At 50.8% G+C, this 27,994-nt stretch overlaps 1 protein-coding gene and 1 long non-coding RNA gene across 2 annotated transcripts; one reads left to right on the forward strand and one right to left on the reverse strand.

The window, feature by feature from the left end:
* Positions 1 to 106: 106 nt before the first annotated feature.
* Positions 107 to 27,819, forward strand: CNGB1 (cyclic nucleotide gated channel subunit beta 1). Its single transcript, XM_069868505.1, has 33 exons — positions 107 to 197; positions 2,025 to 2,275; positions 2,540 to 2,597; positions 2,714 to 2,771; positions 2,888 to 3,017; positions 3,257 to 3,299; positions 3,494 to 3,575; positions 3,665 to 3,746; positions 4,128 to 4,167; positions 4,486 to 4,636; positions 4,742 to 4,817; positions 5,366 to 5,402; positions 8,058 to 8,232; positions 9,329 to 9,430; positions 11,162 to 11,291; positions 11,651 to 11,693; positions 13,935 to 14,073; positions 15,049 to 15,138; positions 16,126 to 16,283; positions 16,443 to 16,622; positions 17,332 to 17,540; positions 18,178 to 18,228; positions 18,344 to 18,430; positions 18,778 to 18,842; positions 19,322 to 19,444; positions 20,523 to 20,664; positions 20,897 to 21,056; positions 21,787 to 21,884; positions 21,970 to 22,053; positions 22,518 to 22,636; positions 23,288 to 23,434; positions 24,050 to 24,245; positions 25,432 to 27,819. Exons 2-33 carry the CDS (start codon positions 2,177 to 2,179, stop codon positions 25,714 to 25,716), a joined length of 3,639 nt encoding a protein of 1,212 aa, XP_069724606.1. The 5' UTR covers positions 107 to 197; positions 2,025 to 2,176; the 3' UTR covers positions 25,717 to 27,819.
* On the reverse strand, positions 23,130 to 23,614 carry LOC138726604 (uncharacterized). The gene is made up of 2 exons (XR_011338458.1): positions 23,274 to 23,614; positions 23,130 to 23,179 (listed from the first exon to the last, which is right to left on the reverse strand). It is a non-coding gene; the product is annotated as an uncharacterized lncRNA (long non-coding RNA).
* Positions 27,820 to 27,994: the final 175 nt, after the last annotated feature.

Consider the following 27,994-nt stretch of genomic DNA (forward strand, 5'->3'; position numbering starts at 1 on the left):
CACCAAAACCAGGCTGGCTGCTGGGAGCTGGGGCGTTCAGGACAGCTGAGTGCCAGTAATCCCATTTGCAGGCAGCACTGGGCTAATCCCTGCAGAGCCCTGAGCGGATTTGAGTAGGTTTGAGTGGTCAGTGGCAAGCTGTGGTGGCCAAGGGAGCCCACGCATCGCAGAGGTGGCATCCAGGGGAGTGTGAGGGGGTAAGTGGCAGCACTGGAGGTGAGGGACACGGCTGGGATTTCTGTGGGGCCACCTCCATACGTTGCGGGGAGGGTTCGGTGCTCTGAAATGGAGCTGGAGGATGAGATGTGGTGGGGAAGCAGGTGCGTGGCAGGAGAGCGATGGGGCAGGTTCACAGGGAGCGATGCTGCAAGGGCAATGGAGCTGGGTAATGTGGAGGAGTTTGATCTGACGCTGGAGGGGAGAAAAAGGCTACTGTGCTCCCTGCTCCAAATAGGGATGGGAGGTCTGGGTGCCACTTCTTGCTCTCTGTGTCTGGGACCCTTTGCCCCCTGACATGAACCCTGAAAAGCTGGCACGCTGGCCAGTGGCACTAGCTGGTGCCTGCAATGCCAGGGGATTGCATGTGATTCCCTGCTCTTCGGTGCCATCGCAGGCAAATCCTGGCTTCTTATTCCTATTTCTTCCAGCAACGAATTTTTGGGAACCCATAAATGTTTCTGCCCTTCTCTTGTTCAGATGCGCTGGAGGAATGGCCCTGGGCCTCTGCTTTCCTTCCCAGGGCATGGGCAGGATTAAGCTCCAGGTTTTTACAGCTGCATAAGCTAATATTGAGGGAGGAGGAGACCACAGTGTTGCGGGGCTCACTCCACCCCCAGGAGGCTTTCCCTGGGCTTATTTGGGCTCAGTGGTGTATGTTGGCATGGGTGGAAATGCTGCCACGTCAAAAGCTCCTTGATCCCTTATGCCCGGTGGGAGATAAAAGGCAATTTCTTAATTGGTTTCTGGTTATCGGGCCTCCTAGGAGGTGTTTTACAGCCACCCTATTCCACTTTGTGATGTGGAAGTCCCTGGGAGAGCTGAGCCTGCCCGTGGTGTGCTGGGGGCTGGAGGTGACATGTGGAGAGATGTTTCGGCCACATGCAAACCCAGCGTCTGCACAAGGCGGGGCAAACGAAGAACTGAGGATGGATCAAAAATTCCCGTGCAGTCTCCTGGTTGGGCTGGATGGAGCTCAGGGACCTGCTTTCTCTTGCCCTTTACAGACATCTCCTGTGAGGAGCAGCATGGGAGCCCCTCATCGAGCAGAGTAGGGTGTCTTTGGAGGGACAATTTAGGCCGAGCACAGCTCTTTGGAAGGGCAGCAGCAGAAGATATCCCCAGTTTGAGCTGGGGGAGAGCCCCCAGCCCTTGTTCCGTGCCCAGGCGTGGGAATGCGCAGCATCGCTCGACTCACTGGTGCTGCATCCCAGCCTGGAGCTGCACCAAGAAAGGGTGGGGATGACCCAAAAAGGCTGAGCAAACGGAGCTTCAAGAGCGGAATTCCTGCTCTGCAACATCTTCTTTTTATCTCCCCTGTCAACATGTTGGCAGCCACAGCAAGTCAGTGCTGGCTGCCTTTGCTGCCCTCTTCAGAGCCCCAGGCAGGTCCTGCCCCAGCAGCCACCGTGGCCCTGGGCTGTGACTGAAAGGTGATGGAGCAGAGTTGTTTCCTAGGGGTAGAACAAGTTGATACGTGTGTTAGGATTGGAACTTGTTCATAAACAAATTCTGCTCAGGTTACTGTTGTTTTTCATCCCTCAAATGAAAAATTAGGGCCCTGAGCAGAGTATTGTGGTTTCTGTGATCTATCCACTACAGCTTCACGAACGCTTCTCCTTGTGTGACCCTAGCTGTGGAGGTTTGTGGGAAAAAAAAACAACCTAAATGAGCGGTTACCTTTAGGAAAGGCAAGTTTAACTGAGCCTGCAAGCTTAAAATAGAGGGCGTAGTTTGCTCACAAGAACAGTGAGGGGTCAGAGGCTGAGCTGGGTTGTTCTGGCTGCAGTGATGTGTTTCCCAAGCAGGACGTGGAAACAGAAGGACGCAAACGATCTTTTTGGGCTGCTCTGGGGACAACGCAAGAGCTGGTGCACCCTGTATTCCCAGGGGAGCGTGCTTTGCTGCTGCTGGCCTCTCACCAGTGGGAGACCCCTCCTTGCTACCTGCAGGCAGCAGGATGCTGGGCTGGATTGATCGGGTGGTGCCCCAGCCCCCGGTGCCCCAACTGATGGAGAAGACCCCCCCAGACCCGGTGCAGGATCCAGAGCCAGCTAAGGTGAGCAGAGAGCCAGCCTGGGAGGTACCGGGGACCCCGGGAGCGTGGTGGAGAGATGCCTGGTGCCTCTATGTCCAGCCTGTGGCACCAAGGGATGCTCAATAGCAGCCCTGGGAGGGGTAGAAGTCAGCATGCGTCCCTATTCTGAGCTGCTGGGAGCCAGCAGAAAGGATGGGGAGCCCGTGGGGTTTGCAGCCACCTTTGAGCAGCACAGTATGTCCCTTGTGCCTCATTCTCAGACACTTTCTGCCTTTTATCCTGAAGGCACCACCAGGAAAGGCCAGTGGCTCTGGGGATGCTCGTGACCATGCAAACATGGAGGGTAAGCCACGACAGAGGGATGTGCTGGCAGATCCCCTCTCCTGCCTGGCATGCTGCGGGCTGATGGAATGGTGATGGGAGCTTTCTTTTTTTTTTTTTTCCCTGCTGTCATTGAAGAAATTAAAAAGAAGGTGGGATTTGCAGTCCCTGAGGACCCAGGCTCTGTGTTTGAGAGGTATTGCTCTTGCATCCTCCAGGCTGCAATGTGGTTTACTTGGGTTTTTGCTTTTGGCTGGGGACTGGATGCCTGGAATGGGGGATCCCAGCCTGACTCACTCTCTTCCCTGGCAGTGTGGGGAGCAGTGTGCTCTCCTGGCTCTCCCAGGGGCTGGAGAAGGTGATTCCCCAGCCAGTCCCAGCCCCAGGGACACTACAGGCACTGGGGAAGAGCTTTGAGACAAGTATTGACGTTCCTGATCAGGTAGGTGGCAGATCTGGGCAATGGTCCAGTGTATTTGGGCTTCTAGCCCTTTCCCCCCCGCTTTCCTTCTTTTCTTTCCCTTCCTACCACTCTCACAGTTCTAACTGGGAGCACTAACCCTACCCTGCATGGGTTTCTATCTTCATCTGTCCTTGGGAAAAGGGCAGGTTTCCCTGCCCACCAGGTGAGATGAGCCCCGCTCTGCTGCTCGGAGGGTAATGATCTGTTTGGCTTTTCAGACAGAAGTCCAGATCCTCAAGGATGAGGAAGAGGATGCTCTGGGTAAGGAGAGCTAGGAGTCCTCAGCTTGCAGCATCCTGGGGATCTTTCTGGGACTCCTACATCCCCCATCCCACCTCCCCAGCTAGTGATGCTGGTGCTATTGGCCCATCGAGCTGGTTGATGGGGACACCAGGAGCTCCAGCAGTGCAGGTCCTGGCTCTCCTTGAGTCCCTGCAGCACTGCTCTTCTTGCAGAGATAACCCCCTTTGATCCGGAGGAGGAGGAACTGGACGACTGTGAGCCTGAGGCCAGCCCAGATACTGGCCCAGAGGAGTGGTGGGTCCCTGGGGAGTATGAGAGAGGGATGCAGGCAGGCAGGAGGGATGCAGGATGAGCTCCCTGACCGTGGTGTGCTCTTCCCACAGGGCTGGAGCGCGGGTGCTCAACTGGCTGGTGCAGGGCTTTGAGAGGATCGTGCCTCAGCCTGAGGTGCTGAAAAAGCCAGAGGTGAGCCCTGCTAGGCTGGCGGAGGCAGGGGCTTCCAGGCAGAGGTGCTCCCCATCCTCCTGTACCCCCCAGCTGGGACCCCGGGGAGGAAACCCCCAGGAGAAATTCAGTAGAGTGAAGAGGAGGGCTTGGGATGCTGTCCTGATGCTCCTTGACTTGGCTGCATGCCGTGGGGACCCTCTGTTGAGGACCTCTGGTGCTGGCAATGCTAGTGTCTGGGTTTAATTGTCCTTCTCAAGGCAATGGGGCAGAAACTGTGGTGGAGGGTGTGTGGGGCTGTGCGCATGGGTCCTCTTGAGGTGGGGGATGTGCCCATCCAGGGTGGAGTGTGGCCACAGCTGATGCTTTGCCACATCTATCCCTCCCTCTGTCCGTCTGCAGCCAGAACCCAAAGAGCAGAAGAGTGAAGCCACGGCGAGAGGTGAGTGCTCCCCCTTCCCTGAGTGGCCCTTTCAGAGGGGTCGCTCTGTCTTTGAAAACACGGGTGTGGGCAGGCACCCGTGCTGGGGCTGCCCATCATCCCTGTGCCCTGCGGTGGGCACACCACGTCCTGGCATCACAGTGCTGCCCCATCACCTTGCCTGTGCCCAAACCACCCATGTTTTTGTGGCAGGGATGTCCCTCAAGCTTGTCCCTCAGTGGGAAGTGACCCTTCCTCACTTACTCCCTTTCCCCAACAATTTATAAGTTGACTGCTGTGTTGCCTGCCCCCCTTCTCCTTCTGAATAAACCTGAGCAGGCACGAAAGGGGGTAAAATGCAGGCAAAGTTAAAAAGCAACATTTCAGCTGCACAGAGCACCCAGAGAGCCGTGGAGCCGGTAGTGACCGAGGGGCAGCCGGAACCAGTGACCACCCTCATCCCTCGGTCCCTGGCTGGGGACGGCAGCAGGTAACTGTAGTGGCAGCTTCTGTGTTGGTGGCACGGCCAGAAGGGTGGCTGCTGTGCGAGCAAAAGCTCTGGCTGCCCCATCTAACGGTGGTTTCTGATCACCAGAGTGTTTGCCTGGTTGGTCCAGGGGCTGGAGAAGGTGATGCCACAGCCAGTGAGCAGGGAGAAGCAGGACGCACAGGTATGGTGACTGCTGGAGGGTCAAAGGGTGCGTGTCCACCATGTGTCTGGTGGGGAGGGGGCCCTCTGCTATGCAGATGCCACCAGATCAGTGCTAGAACCTACTGTGGTTTGGGTTGTCACCCAGCTCCTTCAAGAAAACGACCCCTCCAACCTACTTAGTTGATGAAAACTGGAATTTGGCCTCTAAGCAGTAAGAGAGCGCATGGTGTGTGTTTTCTTTGCTGTTTCCTCACCTTTCTGTGCTGCACCAGCTGATATCTGGACCTGGTATTTCACCCGAGCGTGGTTCCACCCTAACAAGAAGCATCAGCAGCTTTACCCACTTTCCTTTCCTTCTCTTGCACCCAGGCGAGCTCATGGATGTGCTCCTGCCCTTTACCATCATGCGTGAGGATGCTTGTGCCCATGGCCAAGCCATCTGACATGCCCCATCTAGGGGTATTTAAGATAAAAAGGCCAAGTCTATTGAAAATGGAGCATTTAGGGTAAAAATCTAGGTTTACTGAAAGTGGGCAATGTCTCATTTTCCCTTTTTCCTCCTGGCAGGGAGTGGCCGCAGCAAGCTCGAGTCCTGTGGAGGAAAGTAAGTGGTTGCTCTGTCTCACTGTGCCCTTTTGCTTCTCGCGGTCAGAAAGATTATTGGGAAGAGGGTCTGCTGACAGCTTTTATTGCCTGGTCCACCATGGGTACCAGCTCAGGTGGCCCTGTGGGGAAGCCACGAGAGGCTGTTGCTGCTTGAGTAGCAGGAGCAGATCTTCTGGGGTTGTGGTGCAGGCTCCATAAAACTCAGGCCATGGGAGTTTCCAAGTGCAGCATCCCACACACTTGGGTTTGGAGGTTAGTGCTGATGTGGAGGTCTGTCCTCAAGCTGTGCTGGACACTGTTGGCAAAGCCGGTGAGATTTGATCAAAGGATTACAGGGGAAATCATAGAATCACCAGGTTGGAAGAGACCCACCGGATCATCGAGTCCAACCATTCCTATCAAACACTAACCCATGCCCCTTAGCACCTCGTCCACCCGTGCCTTAAACCCCTCCAGGGAAGGTGACTCAACCCCCTCCCTGGGCAGCCTCTGCCAGTGCCCAGTGACCCTTTCCATGAATTTTTTTTTCCTAATGTTCAGCCTGAACCTCCCCTGGTGGAGCTTGAGGCCATTCCCTCTTGTCCTGGCCCCTGTCACCTGGGAGAAGAGGCCAGCGAGAAATCCTGCAGGAAGGCATTTCTCTGCATGTTTGTAACAACTGGAGACCTGAGCACTGCTGACGACCTTGAAAAGAGAAAAAGCCAGCGGGATGCTGCTGCATCTGCAGGGCAGTTTCACCCTTTGCAGGCAGCTGGCTTGTATTACAGCTGGCTTTGGTGCCTTGAGGCATCTCAAAGGCACATAATCTGTCTGATTAAGGGAGTGATTGGGTCAAGCAAGAGATCTTCTCCGGCACCAAACTGCCAGCACAGTCATTAATGTTTTCCTTCTCCTTTTGTTTCAGGGGGCAAAGGGGCTTAGTGCCTCTGAAACAAACGGAAAATGAAGACTGTGGCAAGCCAGCCCTACCCACAACCAAATGAGACCAACCTGAGGAGAAAAGCCTAGCTGGGGAGGAAAAGTGAAGGGGAATCTGCAAATGGTCTCTAGCTCCTTCCTGGCCAGCTCAGCGGGGACCAGAGGCTGGCTTCCCAGGGCTGTCCCATCCCAGCTCCTTCTTGATTCCAGGAATTGGAGCTATTGGTTTTGCAGGATGATGTCTATAAGACGGGAGCTATAATTTATAGAAGGGTAGAAAAGCAGCACCACCTGGGACACCTCAGAGGCAGAAACCCTCTTGCTGCAGCCTCCCAGCGCTCCTGGCCCTCTCAAACCCCTCTAGCATATGACCACTCATTCCTGAGACCTCCAGTCAACTTCTGCCTCTGAGGTGTAATGTTATAAATCTCTTTAAGCTCTCGTCAGCTTCTTGTTGCTTTTCTTACATTAACTGAGTGTTTTCTCCCAGCAAGTGGAAAGGGCTGTGGTTTGCAGCAGCAAATGCAGGTGGGTGAGGTTAATCTCTAGGTGAGTAGGTAGGAGATAATGGTTAAAAGCCTTCACTCAGGCTCTCCTTATAGGAGAACTTGCCCCACACTCTCCTTACCTCCAACTACAGCTGCTCCCTCCAGAAGCTCACAGGGCTAACCACAGTGGCAGGAGTGTCCCAGCAGGGAAGGAACCTCAGGGCCTGTCTCCAGCTCAGAGGTGTCCCCCGTTTTCATATAATGTATCCAAAAGCTGTGCTGTGTTTTAAAAGCCATCTCCAGGATTGCTGTCCTGTGTCTTAATTAATGGAAATCTTGAGGGAATGGGCTACAGGCAGAGTGGGCACCGTGGGGCGGGTAGATGTGGCACAGAGCCGACCATGGATGGGCTTCCTGCCTTTCTGTAGTTGAGTTTGCACGTTTCCCATTAGTTTTGCTGTGTAAGTTTTGTTGTTAGTCAGACCTCAAAATAAACTGGTTTTTTTACGGTATATGGATGCGCTTCCTCCTCTTGTTTCTCCCGTGTGTCTGACCTGGTAGGGAGGGTAGCCCTGGGGCACGGAGAGGGCTGGTCGTGGGTCAGACCCGTGCTCTCCGCTTTGCAGCTTGTCCAACAGCGTCTCCACTTTCTCCCCCAGCGATGCTGGGAGGTGGTGGGCATGTCAAGTGCTTCCTACGCCGTGTCCCGGGGAGCGTTGGGAGCAGACGCGGCACGGTGCTCAGGGTGTTCCAACACGGACTCGGGGTGGAGTCTTGTTCTGCAAAACCAGGGCCCTGGGGCTGCCCTAGTGCAGCATTTCCACTCTGGGTTTGCAGAGGGGGAAGACTTTGGGCTCTTCGCACGGCTGCTTCTGGCAAGGAGAGCCAAATTGTGGCCTGGAAATGGGCCAAATCACCTGCTGGTAGAGGTTGCTCCCTATGTGGGGAAGCCAACAAGCATCTGTATGCAACGAGTCATAGTTTTCATAAGGCTTTGGATGTGCTTGGCATAAAATGGTAAATTCCCTTGTTCCTTCCAGCAAAAATGCTCAAGACATCTGTCTGGCACAGCTCTGGGACACTGGGGCTGCATAGATCTATGTAGGGTGAGAGGTGCTTCAGCTCTGCCATGCAGCAGCACCTCTGCATTGAGCACCTAAAATGTGACATCTGCCCTGGCTCCACTCCTGGCTTCTCAAAAACGTGCCACTCGCTTCATTGCCTCCCTTTCCCTATTCCCATTTCAGCTCATATTGTCCCTGCGGAACCTGAGGAGACCAGACTTGTCCTGGAAGAGATTGATGACGACTGGATTAATGAAGCCACCTGCAGGATGACTGCCTGGGGTCGTGAAGCTGAGCTGGTGGCAGGTGCTCATCCCCTTCCCACCATACAGGAGGAACCTCAGGAAGAAGAAAACAGGTAGGAGAAGGGAGGTGCTGTTGATAAGCAGATTTACGTGTTCTCTGGCCACTGGCTTGGTGGCCATGGAGGGGATGAGCACAATCTTTGTCAGTGAACCAAGAACAGTCAGTGAACAGTTGAGGTGCCTGTTTCCAAGGAGGGGGGCACCAGAAGGACACAAAAATGTGTTAGAAAAAACAGCCTTTTCTTCTGGTGTTGAGATATGGGTCAGGGCAGACAGTGGCAGAGCTGGGAATGCAATGCTTGACGTTGACCTGCAAAGGACAGCTGAAGAATGCTCTGCTTAGGCTTTCTGTAAGTAGATTTTGGCCCCAGGGCAAGAAGGTTTGGACCTTGTTCCCATCAACTGTGCATCCAGCTGTCATGGCATTTGGAAATGAGTCTTCTTCGTATAATTCATTCTACTTCTTCCAAAAGCAGAAGCTATCCCAAGGGCTGGGCAATGTGTTCAGAGCAAGGAGGGGGCTGCATTTCAGCAGGGGTATGAGAAGTGTCCATGCACCCTCCCAAAAGGGTCTGCGAGCCCTCCAAAATGCTCCCTGATAGCAGCATAAATTCAAGGGAGGGCAAGCACAGCAGTCCTCACCTCTGACACGGGCAACGCTCACCTGCACGAAGCACAAGCGATGGCCAGAGCCGTGTTCACTCAGCAGAGCTCTGTGCTGCTCAGCCAGAAAATACTGGACATGTAATAAAAATATTTTCGGATTTTTTCCCCCTTAGTACAGGAGCCTGAAATCTGTGGGCAGCTCCTGTCCTGGAGGGTGGATTTCATTAGCAAAGAAGTTTTGGTCAAAATCAGCTGCAAGTAACCCCTAAAGACAACATCTCCCCATGCGCCAAGGAGAATTTGAAGGCTCGAAGACTCCAGTTTTATGTTCTCAACATTTTTGCTGTTCTTCCTCTCACCTGCTCGTAGCTGCAGACACAAATATGAGGGGCGAGTGGACCCCAGTGTGTCCACCCCCCAGAGATGTTGGCTGGGGGATGGAGGGAGAGCATCTCGAGCCAAAGGGGTTGTGGAGGCTGGGAGCCTCTTGGAGAGATTCAGACACAATTTTTGGACTTCACCTAATGAATTTCTTCCTCCCAGGTCGTGGTTGTGCTCCCTGAACACTGCCAAGGAGGGGGAGGAGGAGGAGGAGGAGGAGGAGGAGAAAAACGAGGAGGAGGAGGAGATGGAAAAGAGCGTGGGGTGAGTGGCTCCCATTGCCTTTATGGCTTTGTTGGAAGGGAATGTGAACACAATTGGTTTTGTTTCGACTGCATTCACAAGCTGGAGAGGCTGAAACACCAGAGGATGAGCGCCTCTTGGCAGAATGGAGCTCCCCAACCTGGTGGGTGGCTGGGATTTATTTGTTTGGGGAGGGATGCATGTGTTTGGGGACGGATGCTTTTGCAAAGCGGCTCATCCCAGGGTTCGCTGCTGACGTGGTACCTGGTGACAGGCAAGTGTCTCCTGGTGACGCGGGCTCCATCTCCATCGCGGCTGTCCCTAGCAACCACTGTCCCTGGCCATCCCCTCCCGTGGGGTCCAGCGGCTCGGCTGAGCAGCAGATCTGGCTTGTGTCTTTCCTGGGAGCCGGGAGCACCCACCTTCTGGAGAGTATCCACGTTATTTAAAACTATATCTATTAATTCAGGGCAGTTGGGATTATTATGAGTATTACAGAGATGAATTTAAATACAGGATTATGTGTTGTACCTGCAAATGCTGCTTAATACGAGTAGGTACAATTTTACATTTTTTCCTATTGTAGAAAATAGCTGAGTTATTGTCAGCTGCTGTAGGTCTAGTTGGTATTTAGAAAAATCTTTCTGTTTAGTTTTGTAGTTTGCTCTGATTTCTTGTGAGAGAAATAGTTAGGGATTTAGTACCTAGTGCTATGATATTATTCTCTCCTAATTCCTCTGAAGTAGCCAGATTTGCAGGAAGAAGCTGAAAACACATGGTTGTTCAGTGTTAAAAGCATATCTTCTTATTTCATCAACATCTGTTCCTGGAGATCCACTATAGAAACTTGAGCTTCAGTTGTTGGGTGAATGAGATGCTGCACTGCCCTTCAATGTGTTTGTTTATGGGAAAAGAGAGACACTACAGGTTTTCTAGATTAGGATAAAGAGAGTTCTGATTGCAATTGAGGGAAGTCTGATTTTAAAAACAAAATAAAGGCGTGTGGAAATTATTGAAAATAATTTGAAAAAGACCTTGCAAAATAACAGTTTTTCATGACATGGAGATAAAAGAGAAAAAGCAGCCATTGCTTATTACATCCATCTTCTGATTTAGGACCTGCAAAGCATGCAGAAAGACTTTTTTTCTCTTTTCATGTGGTTAGTGGTTTTAAATTTTTTCATTATGCCCAACTCCTGCTTTGTATCCAATCACACCAGTTTTGGGAGCCTCTTTTGTCAGAGTGGTGGAACTGAGGTCTGTGCTTGCTGCTGAAGGAAAATGAGAATCATGTATCCTTTTGGATACATAATGTGGGATTTGGATGGAGCTTGCAGAGCAGCCGTGCCTGGAAATTAGGCTCTCAGCTATTTATTTGGTAGATTGTAATTATACGAAAAATTATTATGCACAGCAGGAGAAACATATTGCCTCTATCTTTTTGCATATGCAAATCTTGCACCTCTTACCTGGTCTCTCCCGCAGTATTTTTTCCAAGTCCTTACTAACATAAGCAGTAATTTTTTGATACCACTACTGTACTCAAAGATGATGTCTGTGGCATTGTTTGCCTGCAAATGAGGCTTGCTGCGCACCTGGAGGATCAGTGCTCCCTGAAATGGAAGAGCTGTGCATCATCCCCGTTGATGTGTTGCCCCTGCATTGCTGTGATGCCGCCCATTCACATTGTGCCCCCCCTCAGAAAGGGCATAATCAAGCTCAGGTACTTCTCTTTTGATCTGTGCCATCCAGACCCTTGCTCCAGTCACCTTGTCTCACTGTTGATGAGGGTGCGGATGAAGTCTACTTTGCAGAAGAGGCCCTGAGGTTTGAGCAGCTGGAAGAAGCTGAGATAAATGACCTTGAAGGTGCTTTTGTACAGGTACGACATACATCAATCCCTGCTTGGGCTCAGATCTGCAGTGAGTTCTTGCTACCCAGTACATGCCAGGGGCTCAGAGCTTGTTTGGGGGGACGCAGTGACCTGGTGAGAAGCAGGGACTGGGAGGGGCACTGGGAATATTGCCCTCCAAGATGTACCCATCTCTGAACCTGAGAAAACAGCAGTAGCTGTGTGCTGGGGGAGGCAAATTCACCCTAAAATGCATGCTGAACAACAGGCTGAGAGGCTGCCTCATGGCTGGGGCAGATGGGGCAACCCATCAAGCTGCAAAGTCTGCTCTTTTACCACTGCAGCAGGTCTTTTTCTCCTTAAAGTGGCTTTTTTTTTTTGTTTTGAAGGTGGAAGAGAAGACAACCGAAGCTGTTGAAACTGATGCTGAAGGTATAATATATAGCAGAGCAATGTGAAATTAGGATGAAACAAAGCAGCCAGTGCCCGACGAGGGGAAAATGCAGCTTCCCCCTCCCTGCCACTCGCTGTCTGCGAGCAGGCAGCTGGGCACGGGCAGTCAGGGCTTAAAGCATCCCGTGGGAGCAGTGCAATGGCAATATTGTCATCAGCTGGAGCCAGCTCTGAAAGGCTGGTGCCCACGCAATACTTAGTCTTGTTGATTAAGCAATCTCTGCTGTGAAAGAAGAGTTCCTTCTTTAGCACTTAGCCAGGGATAAAAAGGATTTTCTCTGCTGCTTTGCTCAATATGGGAGGTAACTAGTGGCATTTTAATGTGACGTTTTAGGAAGGTAATGGGTTGGTAATGAAAATTAGGTGGTGAGCTCCCAAAACAGCCTGAGTGAGGAAAGGCAGGTCCTGGCATAACTCCGCTGACGTTGGGGGAGTTGCGCAAGGGTCGGCTTGACCTGAGCCCTGGTACAGGCTGGAGATTTCTCTGCTCCTGCAGCCCTGCAGAGCACTTTGATCTAGAAAAGCCCATGGTAGGGTGCTCACCACCGCTGCTACCAACATCTGTGAGTGCTGACCAGCCATAAAAAGTGCACCAGCCCTACATTACTCTGTGCTGACACAACTGTCCTGTCTCAAACCGTTTTGTGTTTTGTTGCAGCTTCAGATGCCTTGTCCTTTGCTTGAAGCACCTAGGTGCCTAGCAGCATGTCCAAGCGTGTCCAAGACGTCGAGCTAGATCGGCTGGTGCATGACAAGCCGCTTGACGGCGGGGATGCTTCCCCTCCCAGCCACAGCACGCTAGAGCAGCTCCCCAATGTCCCCAGCTACCGAGCCACCGCTGCCTCCCGCATCCCTGTCCTTGTCACAAGCAAGCCAAAGGCTGGAGTGGTCAACCCCAATTTTTGCAGTGAGGAGCAATCCCCCATAGGTATTAGAGATGTTGGCTTTGCCGATGGGCTTGTGTAGCTTGAGGGGGGCGTGGGGTTACTTATGGAGTCATTGCTTTTTGTTGCTTTTGGCAGGGGGAGGGTGGGAAATAAGTGTGCGCTTCGTGTTGCAGCTCAGAGGCTGGGGAAAAAAAATAATGTTTTTTTCTGCTTCTGCCTCATCACTATGTGCCATTCTAGCTAATTCCTAGAGAGCGTCTGCAAATATCTGTAAATGATATGCTATATATTTTGACCTGCTTGGCCAAAAACTCTCCCACACAACTTGCAGGCAGAGGGTTAAATACCTGCTGCACTCACAGTTTTCTCCTTGGCATTCCTGCAACCTGCTCATACTCTGAGGACAGTGAGATGGAGGTTTGCTGTTTACGGTCCTCTACCTTTTAACCAAGAAGCACAAATTATGTTTCCATAGCTTTGCTTTGTTTTTAACCAGCAAGCCAAATGCTGCTGCTTTTCCTTACATGCAGAGGGATTTTAACTTTGCAATTTTTGGTGATTTGATGGAGCTACTTTGACCTACAGATCTCACATCAGCATGGGATGGGAGGAATGCGCAGGGTCTTTCAGATGTGTGAAAACCTCCCTTAACAGAAAACCCGCAGGGACTCGTTGCATTTTGTTATATAGCTAAGAAAAGGGATAACACTTCACAGCATGGCTGGCTGCAAGGTCTAGCCAAGATAACCCCAACAGCATTTTTCCCTTGGGCAACTGGCATCTCTTCTTACACACGATAAACACCCAGCCTTCCTGCTTCTAACCTTGCTTGTGGCAGGAAGCAGTTATTACTCCTGCAAAAGATAGAGGCCATAAATTCTTATTTAAATAGTGCGTTATTATGCATGAAAAGCAAGTGCTTATGTAGTTGGAGCTTGTATGATCCATATTTGTGTTCAGAAGACCCAGCAGATTTTCTAGATCCTTTAAGGGAGGCTTGCAGCTGGTAATCCTGGGTTCCTGCATCAGTTTCAGAACCACAGGAACCCAACACGTGTCCAGAGTAGCTGCAAGCTGGGAAAGCAGAAGGGAAGCAGCTGGCACTTCTTACAGCATTGAAAACTGGGCAAGAAAAAAGGATAAAGAAATGCTCCAAACTGTTAGGAGAAAAGGAGCTCTGGATAAGAATGGAATGAAAAGGAGAGTCCTTCCAGCACACTATGGGGCCTGGGGGCAGCTCTGTGGAGGCGATGGGGCTTGGAGATTCATCCTGGCTGCAGTCTGGGCCCTGCACCCCTCTCACCTGTAATTATTGTCCTTTTCCACGGGTCAGGTAATTACCCCATTGTGGACATCAAGGATGTGGACGGTAGAGGCGATGCTGTGGAGGATGACGGTTCCCACCTACCGGTGCCCACTGCTGGGGCTCCCAATTTGCTGGCAGTGCCTGGCACACCACTGGCATCCCCCAGGTATGGCTCTGACCAGGCACAGTCCCTGGCTCCTCGTGCTCTTCACCCTCACATCAGTGCTGGGACAGGAAAATTTATTCAATCATACATAGCAACCCATTTCTGGTAGGTTTGGCCAGTGAGCCAGGGTGATGTGTCACCCCCACACAAGAGGCTGTGATTGTTATCTTCGTATTCAATTCTCTTTCTACCAGGTTGTTTGCCCATATGTAAGGAAATTGTCCCAGAAACATCTGTGCCAAAGGGAGCCACCAGCTGTGTTAGGACACATCTTCTAGGCAAGGCAGCAGCTGCCACTGGACAAGCATCGCCAGGACAGCTTTTATAGTGCTCCTTGAGCCATTTATAGTTCTCCTTGAGCCATTTATAGTTCTCCTTGAGCCATTTATAGTGCTCCTTGAGCCATTTATAGTTTGCAGTGGCTCCTGGAGCCATTCTTGCTGTTGTACTTTGCACTTCGCTTTGCAGGTATCAGCATGTTATATACCTGCTGCTCTGCAATCCATTCTTTGTTTCAGAGTTTTAAGGTGCTGTGGAGCCAGCTCAGAACTGGGCAGTGTCCTCAGTACTGTCCTTTTTCCCTAGATTTCATGTTCTTGCTCCATTTTACTGGCATTGCATTTTACTCAAAGTGCAGCATCGTGATGGTGTAGCACTGGGAAAAGCATGGACTGCTCCTCACCCTCCGTGCATCTTGCTGGATGCCAAAACTGGGTTGCAAAATGGGCTGGGTGGCTATGTGGCGGTGCAGCCGTGGGCTCAGTGATGCCCAGGAAGAATTAGGGCTTTAGGCACAAAGGAGCAGGGAGGTTTGCTCCTGTTGATTGCAAGTAATGCCAAAAATGAGGGGAAAACTGATCCTGGTAGGAGAAGGGGCGGAGGAAAATAGGTGAGAGCTGGGAGGAACACTAGGGATAGGAGCTGGCTGAGAATGGAGGACAAGCTGAGCCCCTGCTGCTGTGTTTGTGTCCACAGGAGGAAGCTGATGCCCCCACCAGATGGTCCAGACGAGAGCCAGTCACCCACCCGGACACTGCTGGGCTGGGACGAAGAGCAGAAGGAAAGGTGCGTGGTGGGGCTGGATCAGCTGAGCACCCAGGGATTCATATGCCAGGGCTCAAGTGGAAATAGCAAAGATCCTAGAAGTGCTGAGATACCAAGGGAACAGGGAGCTGTGCCAGCAGCCAGCCTAGCACTGTGCAAGGAGCAATGCATCCCCTCTCAAAAATAATGACCACAATGCTCTCTGGAGCAGAAACTGCTCTCTTATTTTTCCTGTATCCAGGTAGAAATCATCTCAACTAGGTTTAACCATGGAAAAGATGCATCTTTGATCTACACATGCCATAGCACTGTGGGTACACCTTGTTTTTGCTGGCTGTAGAGAAATAATCTTTCTCTTCCATATAGGAAACAAGCACAAGCTCTGCATCAAGCACCCCAGGTCCTGGCTTCCCAGCACCCCAGGGAAGAGCTTTAGAGGCAGCTGCCTTCCCTGGGAAGCAAAGACTTGGGGAGGGTCTGCACCTCCACATGGTGCAAGATTTTACCTTCTTCCTCTGCAGAAACTGTTGGGCCAGTTATCACAATGAACCAGCCTGGAGCTACAGCATATGAACTTGGTTTTGTTCTCCCTCATAGTGATGCTTGTCAGGCATGCTAGGTAAAGCATCCTGGTCTGAATTCAACCTAGTTTTAATAAAGAGGCTGAAAAGAGACTGCATAGTTTATAAATTCAAGGGCTTGGTGCACATTTTCCCCCCATTCTTAAAAAAATAATCTTCTCGCAAGTGCATACAATCCTGCCTGTGATCTTGGTGCTTCCCAAGTCCCTCTGAGGCTGTCTCATCCCCCAGGACAAGGATGAGGCTCAGACTGGTGTTGGTTGGTGGTATTTAACAGAAAACCCCTTAAGCTGTGTTCTTCTGATTACTCAGTAGCCAAATAAATATGGCTAAATTCTTATTCGGGATCCTGTAGGTTAAAACACGGATGATGATCCAACCCTTGGCCTTTCCTACCTGCATTAAATGCCCGATGGTCTCCTCACAGCCTGCCCGAGCGCATAGGTTCAGCCACAAGCCTGAACAGTGCTGTCATCAACACCCGGCTCCAGGAGCTGGTGAAGCTCTTCAAAGAGAGGACCGAGAGGGTGAAGGAGAAGCTGATTGATCCTGATGTCACCTCAGATGATGAGAGCCCTGCGTCCTGTGAGTTTGAGTGGATCTGGGAGTGTCTAACTGCTGGGTCCCCACACAAACTGTATCTTTAGGGAGACAGCTGCTTCATTAACAGTTTAAAGACTTTAAAACAAGTTGCTGTAAGAGGATTTTTCTGTCCTTTATAAAAAACCGTGTGGTTTCTTCCAGCACCCACCAAGCCAGCTCCTGCGGCCGCACCGGTACGGCCCCCAAAAGGGGAGCCAGAGGGGGACAAGACAGCAGAGGACGAGCACTACTGTGAGATGCTGTGCTGCGCGTTCAAGTACCGGCCCTGGCTGGACCGCCTGAAAAACTACCAGTTCCCCAGCAGCATCGACCCGCTCACCAGTGAGTGATGGAGCACGGCCGCGTGCCCGGGCTGGGGACAAGCTGGTGGGGCTGGAGGGGAGAGGGTGAGGAGGGGAGAAGGTGTAAAACACGAGGCTTTGTGGAGAAGGAATGACAAATAAGGAAGGTGCAACTTAGCTTACACCTATCCGCTAAGAACCAAAGTTTTAAATTACCCTGCAAGGCACAGGCTTTCCCAAACACTTCTCAGTAGCTGTGAGTCTCAGGAGCAAAACCAGGCAGGAAAAGGGCAGCCACCTTCTGCTTTTCAGGCTTTTTGGTGGGCAAATGCTGTCCCTGTGGTGCGGACACCCCGAATAAAAACAAAAATCAAAAAAGAAAATATTACTGGCTAGTGGACACGCCACAGGAACTGAGCTCCTACCTCAGTCTTTGCTGTTTCACAGCCACTTTGAAGAGCCCAGGCTTGAGCAGCTAGAAACAAAGCAAGAAAGTCAGTTTTGTGGGAGCAAAAAGGTGAACCTAGCTGGACCAGCAAAGTTAGAACAGGTTTACTGATAAAAAGCAATGTGCTCTGCAAGCAGTGGCATTCCCTTTGCATCTAGAGCCCAGGTCTGTTGCAATTCAATGCTGTCGATAAGAGATCTCCTTGCACGCGGGGCGGGGGATGCAAACCCCTTTGCATGATGGGTTCGCATGGACAAGGGACAGATGCCAAATTAATCATGGTGTGGTTCCCTGGGTGCAGACCTGATGTACGTGCTGTGGCTGTTCTTCGTTGTCATGGCCTGGAACTGGAACTGCTGGCTGATCCCCGTCCGCTGGGCTTTCCCCTACCAGACGCCGGCAAATATCCACTGCTGGCTGCTCATGGACTACCTCTGCGACTTCATCTATCTGCTGGACATCCTCGTCTTTCAGACCCGGCTGCAGTTTGTCCGAGGGGGAGACATAATAGTGAGTGGCAGCACACTGCATCCCACCTCAAAAAACCAGCTACGGGGACCTCCCATCCCCATCACCCCCAGTGGCATGAATGGTGCTGGTCACTGGTCTCTGAATCGAGCTCTCCAAGTTGTCCCACCATGGCCATGTCCACTCTTGGAGGATTGCAAGCATCTCTCCTGCCATGTAGTGGATAAGCTAGCAGGTTTTTGTCTGACAAACTGATATATTGCGATCTGAACACATAGATCATGCACCTAAGATAAACGAAAGCCCTTGATTTCATTTCCATATCCAATTAAATAAGCTGTGAAAAATAAAACCTTGAGGGTACAGCCTTCCCATGCCCACGCAAATGTTTAGACAGGGAGGTTTCTCCTGTAAAATGTGACTTTTGTGCTGCTGGCACTGCGATGTGCTTCCTCTGGGAGGCAAAAGAACGCAGGATGGCCTGAGACAGGATGGGATGGTGGTGTACAGTCAGGTCTTCTGCTCCTCTTGCTCTGCTCCCCTTCCCAGGCACGAAGGAAGACTCTTCCCTGTTGTGGTGCAGGAGAGGAAAGCCAGGCAGGACCGTGCTGGCCATGACTTTCCTTTCTGCAAGCAATGATTGATCTTCCTCTCTCTCCCCTCTCCTATTTGCAACCAGACTGATAAAAAGGCTATGAAAGAGAACTACCTGCGATCACAACGCTTTAAGGTTTGATGTAATTTTATTCATTAATCTCAATCTTTAACTTGAACTGTGGCTTGCAGCTTCACCCCACCATGCCTGCAGGTCCCCACAGAGGTTTCTCTCTCTGTGTGGATTTCAGATGGATGTGATGTGCCTCCTGCCCCTGGATTTCTTGTACTTCAAAGTCGGAGTTAACCCACTCCTGCGTTTTCCTCGCTGTCTGAAGGTGAGTTTGGGCTTTTAAGATCGGGCAGAGCAGTCGCAGTGGATGTGAAGGAGTCCTGTGCTGGTTGGGGCAAGCTATGGCTAGCTAGAATCACTGATGATGGTAAGAGGATTCTAAAATAGATGAGAGTCTTGTCCTGAAGGCATTGTGGGGCTGTTAAATGCTTCATTTCAGTCCTAAAACACCCTAACATTTGAATAGGGGGGCACCAATAGATGGACCCAAATCTGTCCATGGCAGTTTGTGCTGCAGGAGGAAAACGAGGGGGAGGGGGCTTTTTTGGGAATGCCGCTGTCCCGGTGGGGGCTGCAGGAAGCTGTAACATGCTGCTTTCCTTCTCCTCCCAGTACATGGCCTTCTTCGAGTTCAACAACCGCCTGGAGGCTATCCTGAGCAAGGCGTACATCTACAGGTGAGGGGAAGGGAAGGATGGAGAGGGCGTGGAGATGCTGTTTGCTTCTGGGGAAGAAGGTTCACATTGGTGTGCACCCATCCTGGGTTTCTGATTTATTTTCCTGCTGATCTTGGACCAGCTGACATGGGCATTGGCTGATGCAGGAGGGATGTGAGGGTCCTGGAGCCCATGTGGGTAGGATCACCTCTCCCCAGCCCAGCAGGGTTGGGGGTAATTTCCTAGCAATGAAGAGGAGCCACGAGCAGATAAGCCGTTTTTTTTTCCTGGCACTTCTGGAGCTGCAGGGCCACAGGAGGGAGCAGCAGGTCTACGAGTCTGAGCGCTCTGTGGTTCCTGTATTGGCAAGATCTGCATGGTCAGCACCCAGCTCATCCCTTCAAAGCTCCTTGTGATGCTGGGGTAGGGGTGGATCCAACATGGGTATCATCTCTCCTCCTGCTCTATCTGCCCCCCTCCCATCCTCTTGTATTTTTCAGAGTGATTCGGACCACTGCCTATTTACTGTACAGCTTGCACGTGAATTCCTGCCTCTATTACTGGGCATCAGCCTACGAAGGACTGGGATCTACCACCTGGGTCTACGATGGGGAAGGAAACAGGTACAAACCAGGGCTTGGGTCCTCACACAGCACAGCTTGATGTGATGAGCTGCAGTAAGAAGGGGGGGTTCCGTTAACAGTACGCAGCTGGATTCATAAAAACTCCTGAAGCAAAAGGTCAGGGGTGCCAGGAGAAGTTGTGGTGCCAGGGAGAATGACGGGAACGGGAGGGACGGGATGTATGGTAAGATACGGTGCTGCAACTTGAAGAGGCTGCAGCTGGGCTGAGATGGAAGGCAAGACAGGGGCAGTGGCCACCGTGTCCCCTCACAATGGCATTTCCATGAAACGTAAAATATTCATTGTACCGTCTGTGATGGATGCCATAGGGGGAGCACTCAGCTCACAACCTGAATGCCACCTCATAGCAAATGCTTTCATCTGCGTGTTGTACAACATGGGCAAAATAAAACGCTGAGTAATATTTAATTAATTTAGCACTGGGCAGTAAATGAGTTTCCTGCAAAAAAAAAGGGGATGGGTGAGTGCATTAAGGGTTTACAGTGAGCTGTGGGTGTAGATAAGGATGAGCGACTGTCACCCAGCCAGCCTCAGTGCTGGGGTTGCCTGCCCTTTGAGCGCTCAGCTTCCCATGTTGATGTTGCTGCAATATAGTTATTTTGTATGACATACATCCCTGTATCTATCTCCAGATGTAACTATAACATCCAGGGGGGTGCCCAAGAGCAGTGACTCAAGAATTCACTTGGCATCTTCCATCTCCCATGCCCACAATTTGCTTCTAACCTTTTTTCTTCCCCTGACTATTTCTAAAACTGTCGATGTTGCTGAAAATAACTTGCTGATTTAGGGCAGTGAGGCTGAAAGAAGCAAAAAATAGGAGCATCCACAGCAGCTGAGCCTCCCATTCTGGAGGGTCCCTATGTCCCCCTGCTCCTGTAGCACCTCCTGCACCTGCAGGTATAGAGTCTGCCCCTTCATTTTCCCTTCATCACCCATAATTACTCTCAGCAGGCTCTGGCTTAGTGTGGCCAGAGGATGTGAGCTCGATACTGAGGGGTATAACACTCCTTCACACTAGAAATGCGTTCACAGCTGCCTCCTCTTTTCTTCTCAGCTACATCCGCTGCTACTACTGGGCAGTCAAAACCCTCATCACCATCGGGGGCCTGCCAGACCCCAAGACACTGTTTGAGATCGTCTTTCAGCTGCTGAACTACTTCACAGGTGTCTTCGCTTTCTCTGTCATGATAGGGCAGGTGAGCAGGAGTCACAGGGAGCTCCCAGCCTCAGGTGGGGTAAGATTTGGTGGGGCTGATTCACACGTTTGTGTCTCCAGGTTTGTTTTCCCCATGCTCTGCATTGGTGGAAGACAAAAAGGATTTGGCAGATGCTGTTAGCACGCAGCATACGTGTTCTAGACTGCTTAACCTGTGTGATGGATAAGCAACAGCAATTAAAACACCTCTTCCTCCTCGTCCTCCCATTCAGATGAGAGATGTGGTTGGCGCTGCTACTGCAGGGCAAACTTACTATCGGAGCTGCATGGACAGTACCATTAAATACATGAACTTCTACAAAATCCCCAAAGCTGTTCAGAACCGAGTGAAAACGTGGTACGAGTATACGTGGCATTCGCAAGGCATGTTAGGTGAGAACCAACCGCTCCAAGGGTCAACAATGGCACTGTGTGTGTTTTACTGCAGTTGCTTTGCAGACCTGAAATGTTACTGTCAAATAGCGCTGTGGTTTTGGGGTGGGGGGTGGCTTATTTTTGCTGTAAAGGGGTTGTTTGCCCTCTGAGGTGGTTGAGTCACCTTCCCTGGAGGTGCTTAAGGGACGGGTGGATGAGGTGCTGAGGAGCATGGTTTAGTGATTGATGGGAATGGTTGGACTCGATGACCCAGTGGGTCTCTTCCAACCTAGTCATTCTATGATAAAGTATACAGGCTGCCACTAGGCTGCAGCACCCTGGTGATCCATCACAGCACATTTGAGTCCAGTATCCCACCCACTGGGAAGAGGGCAGTCACTGGCCAGAGCACGTCCAACAGCAAACCCGCTGGCTCATCCTACCAATAAATTATCAGGCAGGACCTCTGAACTCACTCTCCTAGTCAAGAGAGACCCTGGCTTGGGCTTATTCTTCTGTGTCTGAGAGCCTTCAGGGCAAGGATAATGAGAAGGGTCACTTTCCATCACCCTTTGGCTTTAGATCTACAGGTTGCTGGGTGGGCAGAGGCTGGAGGAGACCTATTGGGCAAGCTGGCTCCTGCCCTCTGCCACCAAAAGGTGGGCTGCTTTCTCACAGCTTTGCCAAGGATGCTGGAAACAGCTGGATTAAGTGCTGGAAAGAGCCGGTTTTCTGCTTTGCCCCACAGATGAGTCAGAGCTGCTGGTGCAGCTGCCAGACAAGATGAGGTTGGACATCGCCATCGACGTGAACTACAACATTGTGAGCAAAGTGGCCCTCTTCCAGGTACTCTCTGCAGCACAAGCCCTGCCCAGTGGCACGTGGCGTGCCGACACACACTAACAGCACTGTTGGCTCTGTTTCGGCTCAGGGCTGCGACAGGCAGATGATCTTCGACATGCTGAAGCGGCTCAGATCAGTGGTCTACCTGCCTAATGACTATGTGTGTAAGAAGGTAACGAGACACTCAGATGCCCCCCAACCCCCCCATCCCCTGTGTCATGACGAGGCTGTGCAGGAGCAAATGCGGAGTGGGGACAGCCCACCACCATGGCATCGAGCCACTGCACAGAGAGGAAATTCAGAGAGAAAACATCCTCATTGCAGCTGGTCTTGTGAAAAGACTGACCAGCCACAAACAGCAAGAGAGCAGGGAACAGCCTGCTGAGCTGGAGGAGGCTTTGGGATGCTTGGGAGCATGAGGATGCATGAGGATGCTTGAGGAAGCATGAGGATGCTTGGGAGCGAGCACCACCAGGACAAAGTGTTATAGAATCACAGAATTGTTTAGGTTGGAAAAGACCTTTAAGATTTAAGAGCTCGGAGTATGGTCATGGAAGCTCTAGTGAGATGCAGGGCAGGTTGTCCATAAGGTCTCCCTGTTTCTGGAGAGCCCTCACATCTCTATCTTCATTGCAGGGAGAAATCGGCCGTGAGATGTACATTATCCAGGCGGGGCAAGTGCAGGTGCTGGGGGGACCTGACGGCAAAACTGTGCTGGTGACGCTGAAAGCTGGATCCGTGTTTGGAGAAATAAGGCGAGTGAAGCATCGCCAGGGAGCCAGGGAAATACAGCTCATGGGGTCTGGGTGAGGAGGGTGGGAGGTGGAGGGATCAGCAACACCCTCATTGATCTTTGTTATTGAGAGCTATGAACACTGAGCAGTGTTTGCTACACAAATTACAGCTTCTTTTCTTGGAGCTTTTCCACTATTTTTTGTCAGCGTGCTGCTTTCTGCCTGAGGAGGCAGTGACAATAAGCAGAGTTATGTGGAGATATGGGGGAATGGATAAGAAAAGATTTTAAGATAAAACAACCTCACAGCCATTAATCTGAGCATTCCATGGGCACATAAAACCCTGCACCAATTTGTAACACAGTGATAGAGGTCACCTCCCCACAGCCCAGCAGACACTAGAGTGGTGTAAAGCGCAATATTTAAACCTTCAAGCAGGGAAGTAATTTTATATATAAAAATAATATATAAAAATAATTGGCTCCATGCCAACGTTTCACGGCATCTTTTAAAAAACTGGGCTTGGAAAATTTCGTTTGGAGTGAAAATTAAACTCTGAGTCCTCTGAAAGACAGAGATGGGAGACACGATGGGAAAAGGGAGATTTTAAATGGCAGATGCTGTGCTGAGCCCATTAATAACGGTGTTAACATCTCACCGTGTGTCTCTCAGTTTGTTGGCAGCCGGAGGGGGAAATCGCCGAACAGCAAACGTTGTAGCTCATGGCTTTGCTAACCTCTTCATTTTGGATAAGAAGGACTTGAATGAGATTTTGGTCCATTATCCGGAGTCTCAGAAGCTGCTGCGTAAAAAGGCCAAGTGCGTATCAGGCTGCTGCTTTCTAGCCTGTGGGATTTAAAAAAAGAAACAAACAGAATGTGGGTTTCAAGATAGCAGGGGGCGGTTCTCTCTGTAATGAAGCTCTGGGAAAACTCCTGCTGCAGGCAGAGTGAGGTGCGTGTTCCTGGAGGAGAGCAGGGCTGGAGGTGCTGAGCTTCAGCAGAGGGCACCCATCCCTCGCTGCTGGGCTGGAGATGTCCAGAGCCAGCCCAGCCCTGCTGCAAAGCTTCACTGCAGCTCTGGAATCAATGTAGCCAACGTGCGTTTGTTTAAAAATCTATTAAAATATTCACTTTAGTTTTTAGCATTACGTAGATTTGTTATTCTGTCCTTCCTAAGGCCTAAAATATCCCTGTCTTTTTAAAGTCTACTTTTCATAGAATCATAGAATAACCAGGTTGGAAGAGACCCATCGGATCATCGAGTCCAACCATTCCTATCAAACACTAAACCATGCCCCTTAGCACCTCGTCCACCCGTCCCTTAAACACCTCCAGGGAAGGTGACTCAACCACCTCCCTTTTTCTGCGTTATTAAAGCCAGCTAATATATCTTGTCCGCAGACTGAATCATCTCTCATTTTCCTTGCTGTAGGAAAATGCTGAAAAACAACAATAAACGCAAAGAGGAGAAAGGAGTGCCTGGAGACTCACTGATCATCCCCCCCAAACCTGACACTCCGAAGCTCTTCCAGGCTGCCCTGGCTGCCGCGGGGAAGATGGGAGTCAAAGGGCCGCTGGCTCAGCTCCGGTGGAGGCTGAAGGAGCTGAAGGCGATGCAGGAGGCGCAGGTCAGCGCGGAGAGGGGTGGCAATTTGGCTTTGCTGCGTTAGGTGCCACTTGCTTATCCCGTCCTCTGACTGAAGGTTTTTGAGGTGCCTTAAAGGAGGGAGGTCGTTGGGCTCTGACGTAGCGTGGCAGACGGGAAGGGATGGTCCAGCATCTTACACATGGCCTTGGGAGAATGTCATTGTCCCACAGGGATTTGGTTTGCAGCACAAAAGGGGAATGCGTTGACGTTTGCTCAGCCATGCTAAGCCTGAGTCTGATTTCTAGCTGGGCTGTAGCCACAGACAAACATCTCTTGCGTGCTGCAGAGACAGAGCCGCTCGTTATTAATCGATGTGCTGGTGGGACAGAGGGTGATGGCAGCATCCAGCAGCCACAGCCCAGTCGATATTTGCAAAGCTTTCACACGCCATCCTGCCAGCTCTGCGTGAGCTGCGGTGAAGTCACTCTTCCTTTTCTTTCATAAGAAAAATAAAATGGCCCTGCTATTGTTTGTTCCCCCTCCTCCCGCCCTTCTAAGTATCTCTGCTAAACTCATAAAAAAGATCACGTTTCCATGCATACCTTGCTGTTACTCTTCCCAGCATGGACTTGTGCAAGGCTGTCACATCTGGACATATAAAAGGAGGTGAAAGAGCAGCTGATAGGGAGCACGCACTGGCCTTGAGGCTGGGTAAATATCCAGGGAGATGCTGAGCGTAACTGCATTTCTGCAGTCCTTCACAAAAGCACAATGAGACTTCACAGCACGCGGTGCTAAACATTAACAAATAAGCAGTTAAAGGCAGCGGTGAACGGTGGCACTGAGTGCTCTGTACAGTAGTGGCAACAAGACCTTTCACTGGAGGGTGTGCGTATTAGGAGCTCGCCCCACTGATGGGGTTAACAGGACCCTGTTAGATGGACATTCCTCTCCATGGCACACGAGTAGGTGAGGTTTCTGAGGCAGGATGTGTTGGAAAGCTTTGTTGGACTCACTTCACATGCTTCTCTCAAGACGTGCAGGATATAATCCAGCTGCCCTTCGCACAGGGGTTGGTTTTGGCAGCAAGCTGCCCTCCCCACGGTGAGGTGCAGTGCAGTGAAACTGCAAAACACCTGCTCGGCTTTGCACATTGCAGACTCTGGTTGGGGTAGGGCATAAGGGTCTGCTAAGGTTGATTTTTGCCTTTTGGTTTTGGCTCATAGGGTTCCAGCCTCAGTCCAACCCCACCGAAATCCCCAGTGCACCGGAGATCACCTGTCATCTCCCCCAAACCACACACCCACCTGGGAGAGGAGATATTTTCAAAATCTTCTGATAGTTTAGTCACCTTTCGTGTGATTTCTACGGCACAGGAAGATGAAGAAATCCTTGCTGCTGAGATTTCGGAGAAGGAAGACGAGAAAGACGAGAAAGACGAGAAAGAAGAGAAAGACGAGAGAGAAGAGAAAGACGAGAGAGAAGAGAAAGACGAGAAAGAAGAAAAATGAAAAACACACAGGTCCTGGGGCAGGAGTAGGAGTCAGGCAAATGCCTGAGGTAGAAGCTTTTTGTTGATAATGATTTCTACACAGTGGCTTGTAGGCTTCACTAAGTGCTATGGGTAGGATCTGCCTTTCTTTTCTGCCTAGACCTTCACCCAGTGTTAATAAAACCCTCTCCCATATGCCCCAGAACCATACAAGGTTTCCGTGCACGAGAGATCTATTTTTATTAAGCATCTTCATGAATATTCCCACTTGCCATCCTTCTTGATTTGAAATCCAGCCTTATGGAGAGGGAGCCCTGAAGAAACTGCTTTTTATGGCTCTGGATGGTTAATGAGTGTTCAGATGAAGTGTGAAGAAACAGTCACCTCTGACAGCTGAGTCACCGCTTGGCCAGAAAGAACAAGGGAAAAAGAATAAGGTTTCTCTGTTGGGCTCAAGGTTGTCAGCAGCAGTCAGGGTGATTCATCCAAGAAGGATGTGGACTATGCTCACAAGCTGAGCACAAGCCAAATCACACTGTTATGAGAAGGCTGAGGTCTATCCCAGGGCACAGGAACAGCAAGATGCTTGGAAGTCTCTGCGTGGTGCTAAGAGCGCCTTGGGTTTGCTGCTGGGGAGAGGAGTTCTTGCCAGCCACCCACTCCAGGGAGGTGATGGACTCTCCATCACTGGTGGCTGTTATGGAGATTTGATGAGCAGCTTTCAAGCATAAAAAAGCACAATCCTAGAGGAGGTGCTCCTGGAGATCCCTTTCAGCCCTGAGTTTCCACAGGTACACCAACCTGCTGCTGCTGGAGGGGTAAAAACGAGTGCAGGAAGGGAGAAGCCGTGTTGGTTTTCAGCTAGGATGGGAAAGGGAAGTGAAGTAAGTGCTCTCCTCCCTCAGCCAGTGTTTCAGAGTCAGGCCAGAGCCTGTAGGGCACAAACAAGCAGGGACAAGCATGCAGATGGTCCCCTGCACTTGTTGCTGGATCTCAGTGACCTGCAGCATTTCCAACAGCCAATTTCTAGTGCCTTTTGGTCACTTTGATGACTCTTGGTCACATTTCCCATAAATAGAGGAACCACTCTGGTCTTGCTCATCGCTACAACGGGGCTCTTGTGGAGGCACTCCCCCAACCATACTGGGACAGGGCATTGGATGGGGAGGCATAAACCAGTTGATAGCCCAAGGTGTCCAGTTTTCCTCCAGCAGCACAGGTTCTGCTTCTTGCTCAAAACCAGTGACAACTGGAGCAAGCGGGTGATGAACTAAGAGGTGATAAGAAGCAGTGGACAAGATGGTACCAGATGAGTTGATGCAGACCCTGCGCATGGTTTCAGCTGGGCAGGTTTCTCCACCACTGCTGGCTCTGGGTTTCTATCATCTAGAGGAAGAGCTGGGACAGGTGTTTTTTTCCAGAAGCAGCCCTGGTACCATGGTCGAGGGACTTTGCAGGTCCTGTGAGCAGTGCCACAGGTTTCACGGATCTGACTGTGAGATGATTGGGCTGTTCATGAAGGGAGTCAGCACCAGTTGGTTGGACTCGATGATCCGGTGGGTCTCTTCCAACCTGGTGATTCTATGATTCAGTGTGTCCCCCATGTGTGGATGATCCTTCTTCCCATCATCAGCCCCAGGCAGATCTTCACCTCCTTCAGGGTCTTCCTATTTTGTTGTGGTTTTCCCTCTCTTGCAAAAGAGAGAGAAGGGTTTCTGTGGTAGAAAAAGGTTAGAATGCATGTCAGTGTTCATTAACGATGGCTTGCTCTCTTTTAAACAGATTTAATGAGATCCTGTACACCGCAGGAAGGTTTGAAGCCACCCCTGCCCTTGACATGGCATGGCAAAACCTGGGCTCGCCCAAACCACTCCAAATATTTCTCACTCTCAGTCATTTGCAAGTGGTTTCCTGCAGAGTAGAAGGTTTCGGTAGGGAGTACAAGAAATTTTTTTCCCACTGTATTAATATTTATCTTAATAAACCAGGAAAGTCCAACTGGGGTTCTGATTTGCTGCTACAATTTCATATGGTTTAGAAAAAGCATTTAAATAAATAGTAGGCTGTAATGGCTTTCATAATTCATTATATCTACAATAAACGCTATGTAGATTACCATTAATTTGCTGTGGTTTCCAGTTGGTTTCTGTCTTTTTGCTCACTGATGCCCCAATGGAGCCAGGAAAGTCCCTATGTGCTGTTTACAGATTTTTCAGTAAACTTTTTAGAGGCTCAGAGGTCCCGTAATACTACTAATAGAATTGTTATATTTTTTTTTTAATCACCAGGAGGAGGAG

This window comes from Phaenicophaeus curvirostris, chromosome 14 (genome assembly GCF_032191515.1).
Source record: "Phaenicophaeus curvirostris isolate KB17595 chromosome 14, BPBGC_Pcur_1.0, whole genome shotgun sequence".
Lineage (NCBI taxonomy): Eukaryota > Metazoa > Chordata > Aves > Cuculiformes > Cuculidae > Phaenicophaeus > Phaenicophaeus curvirostris.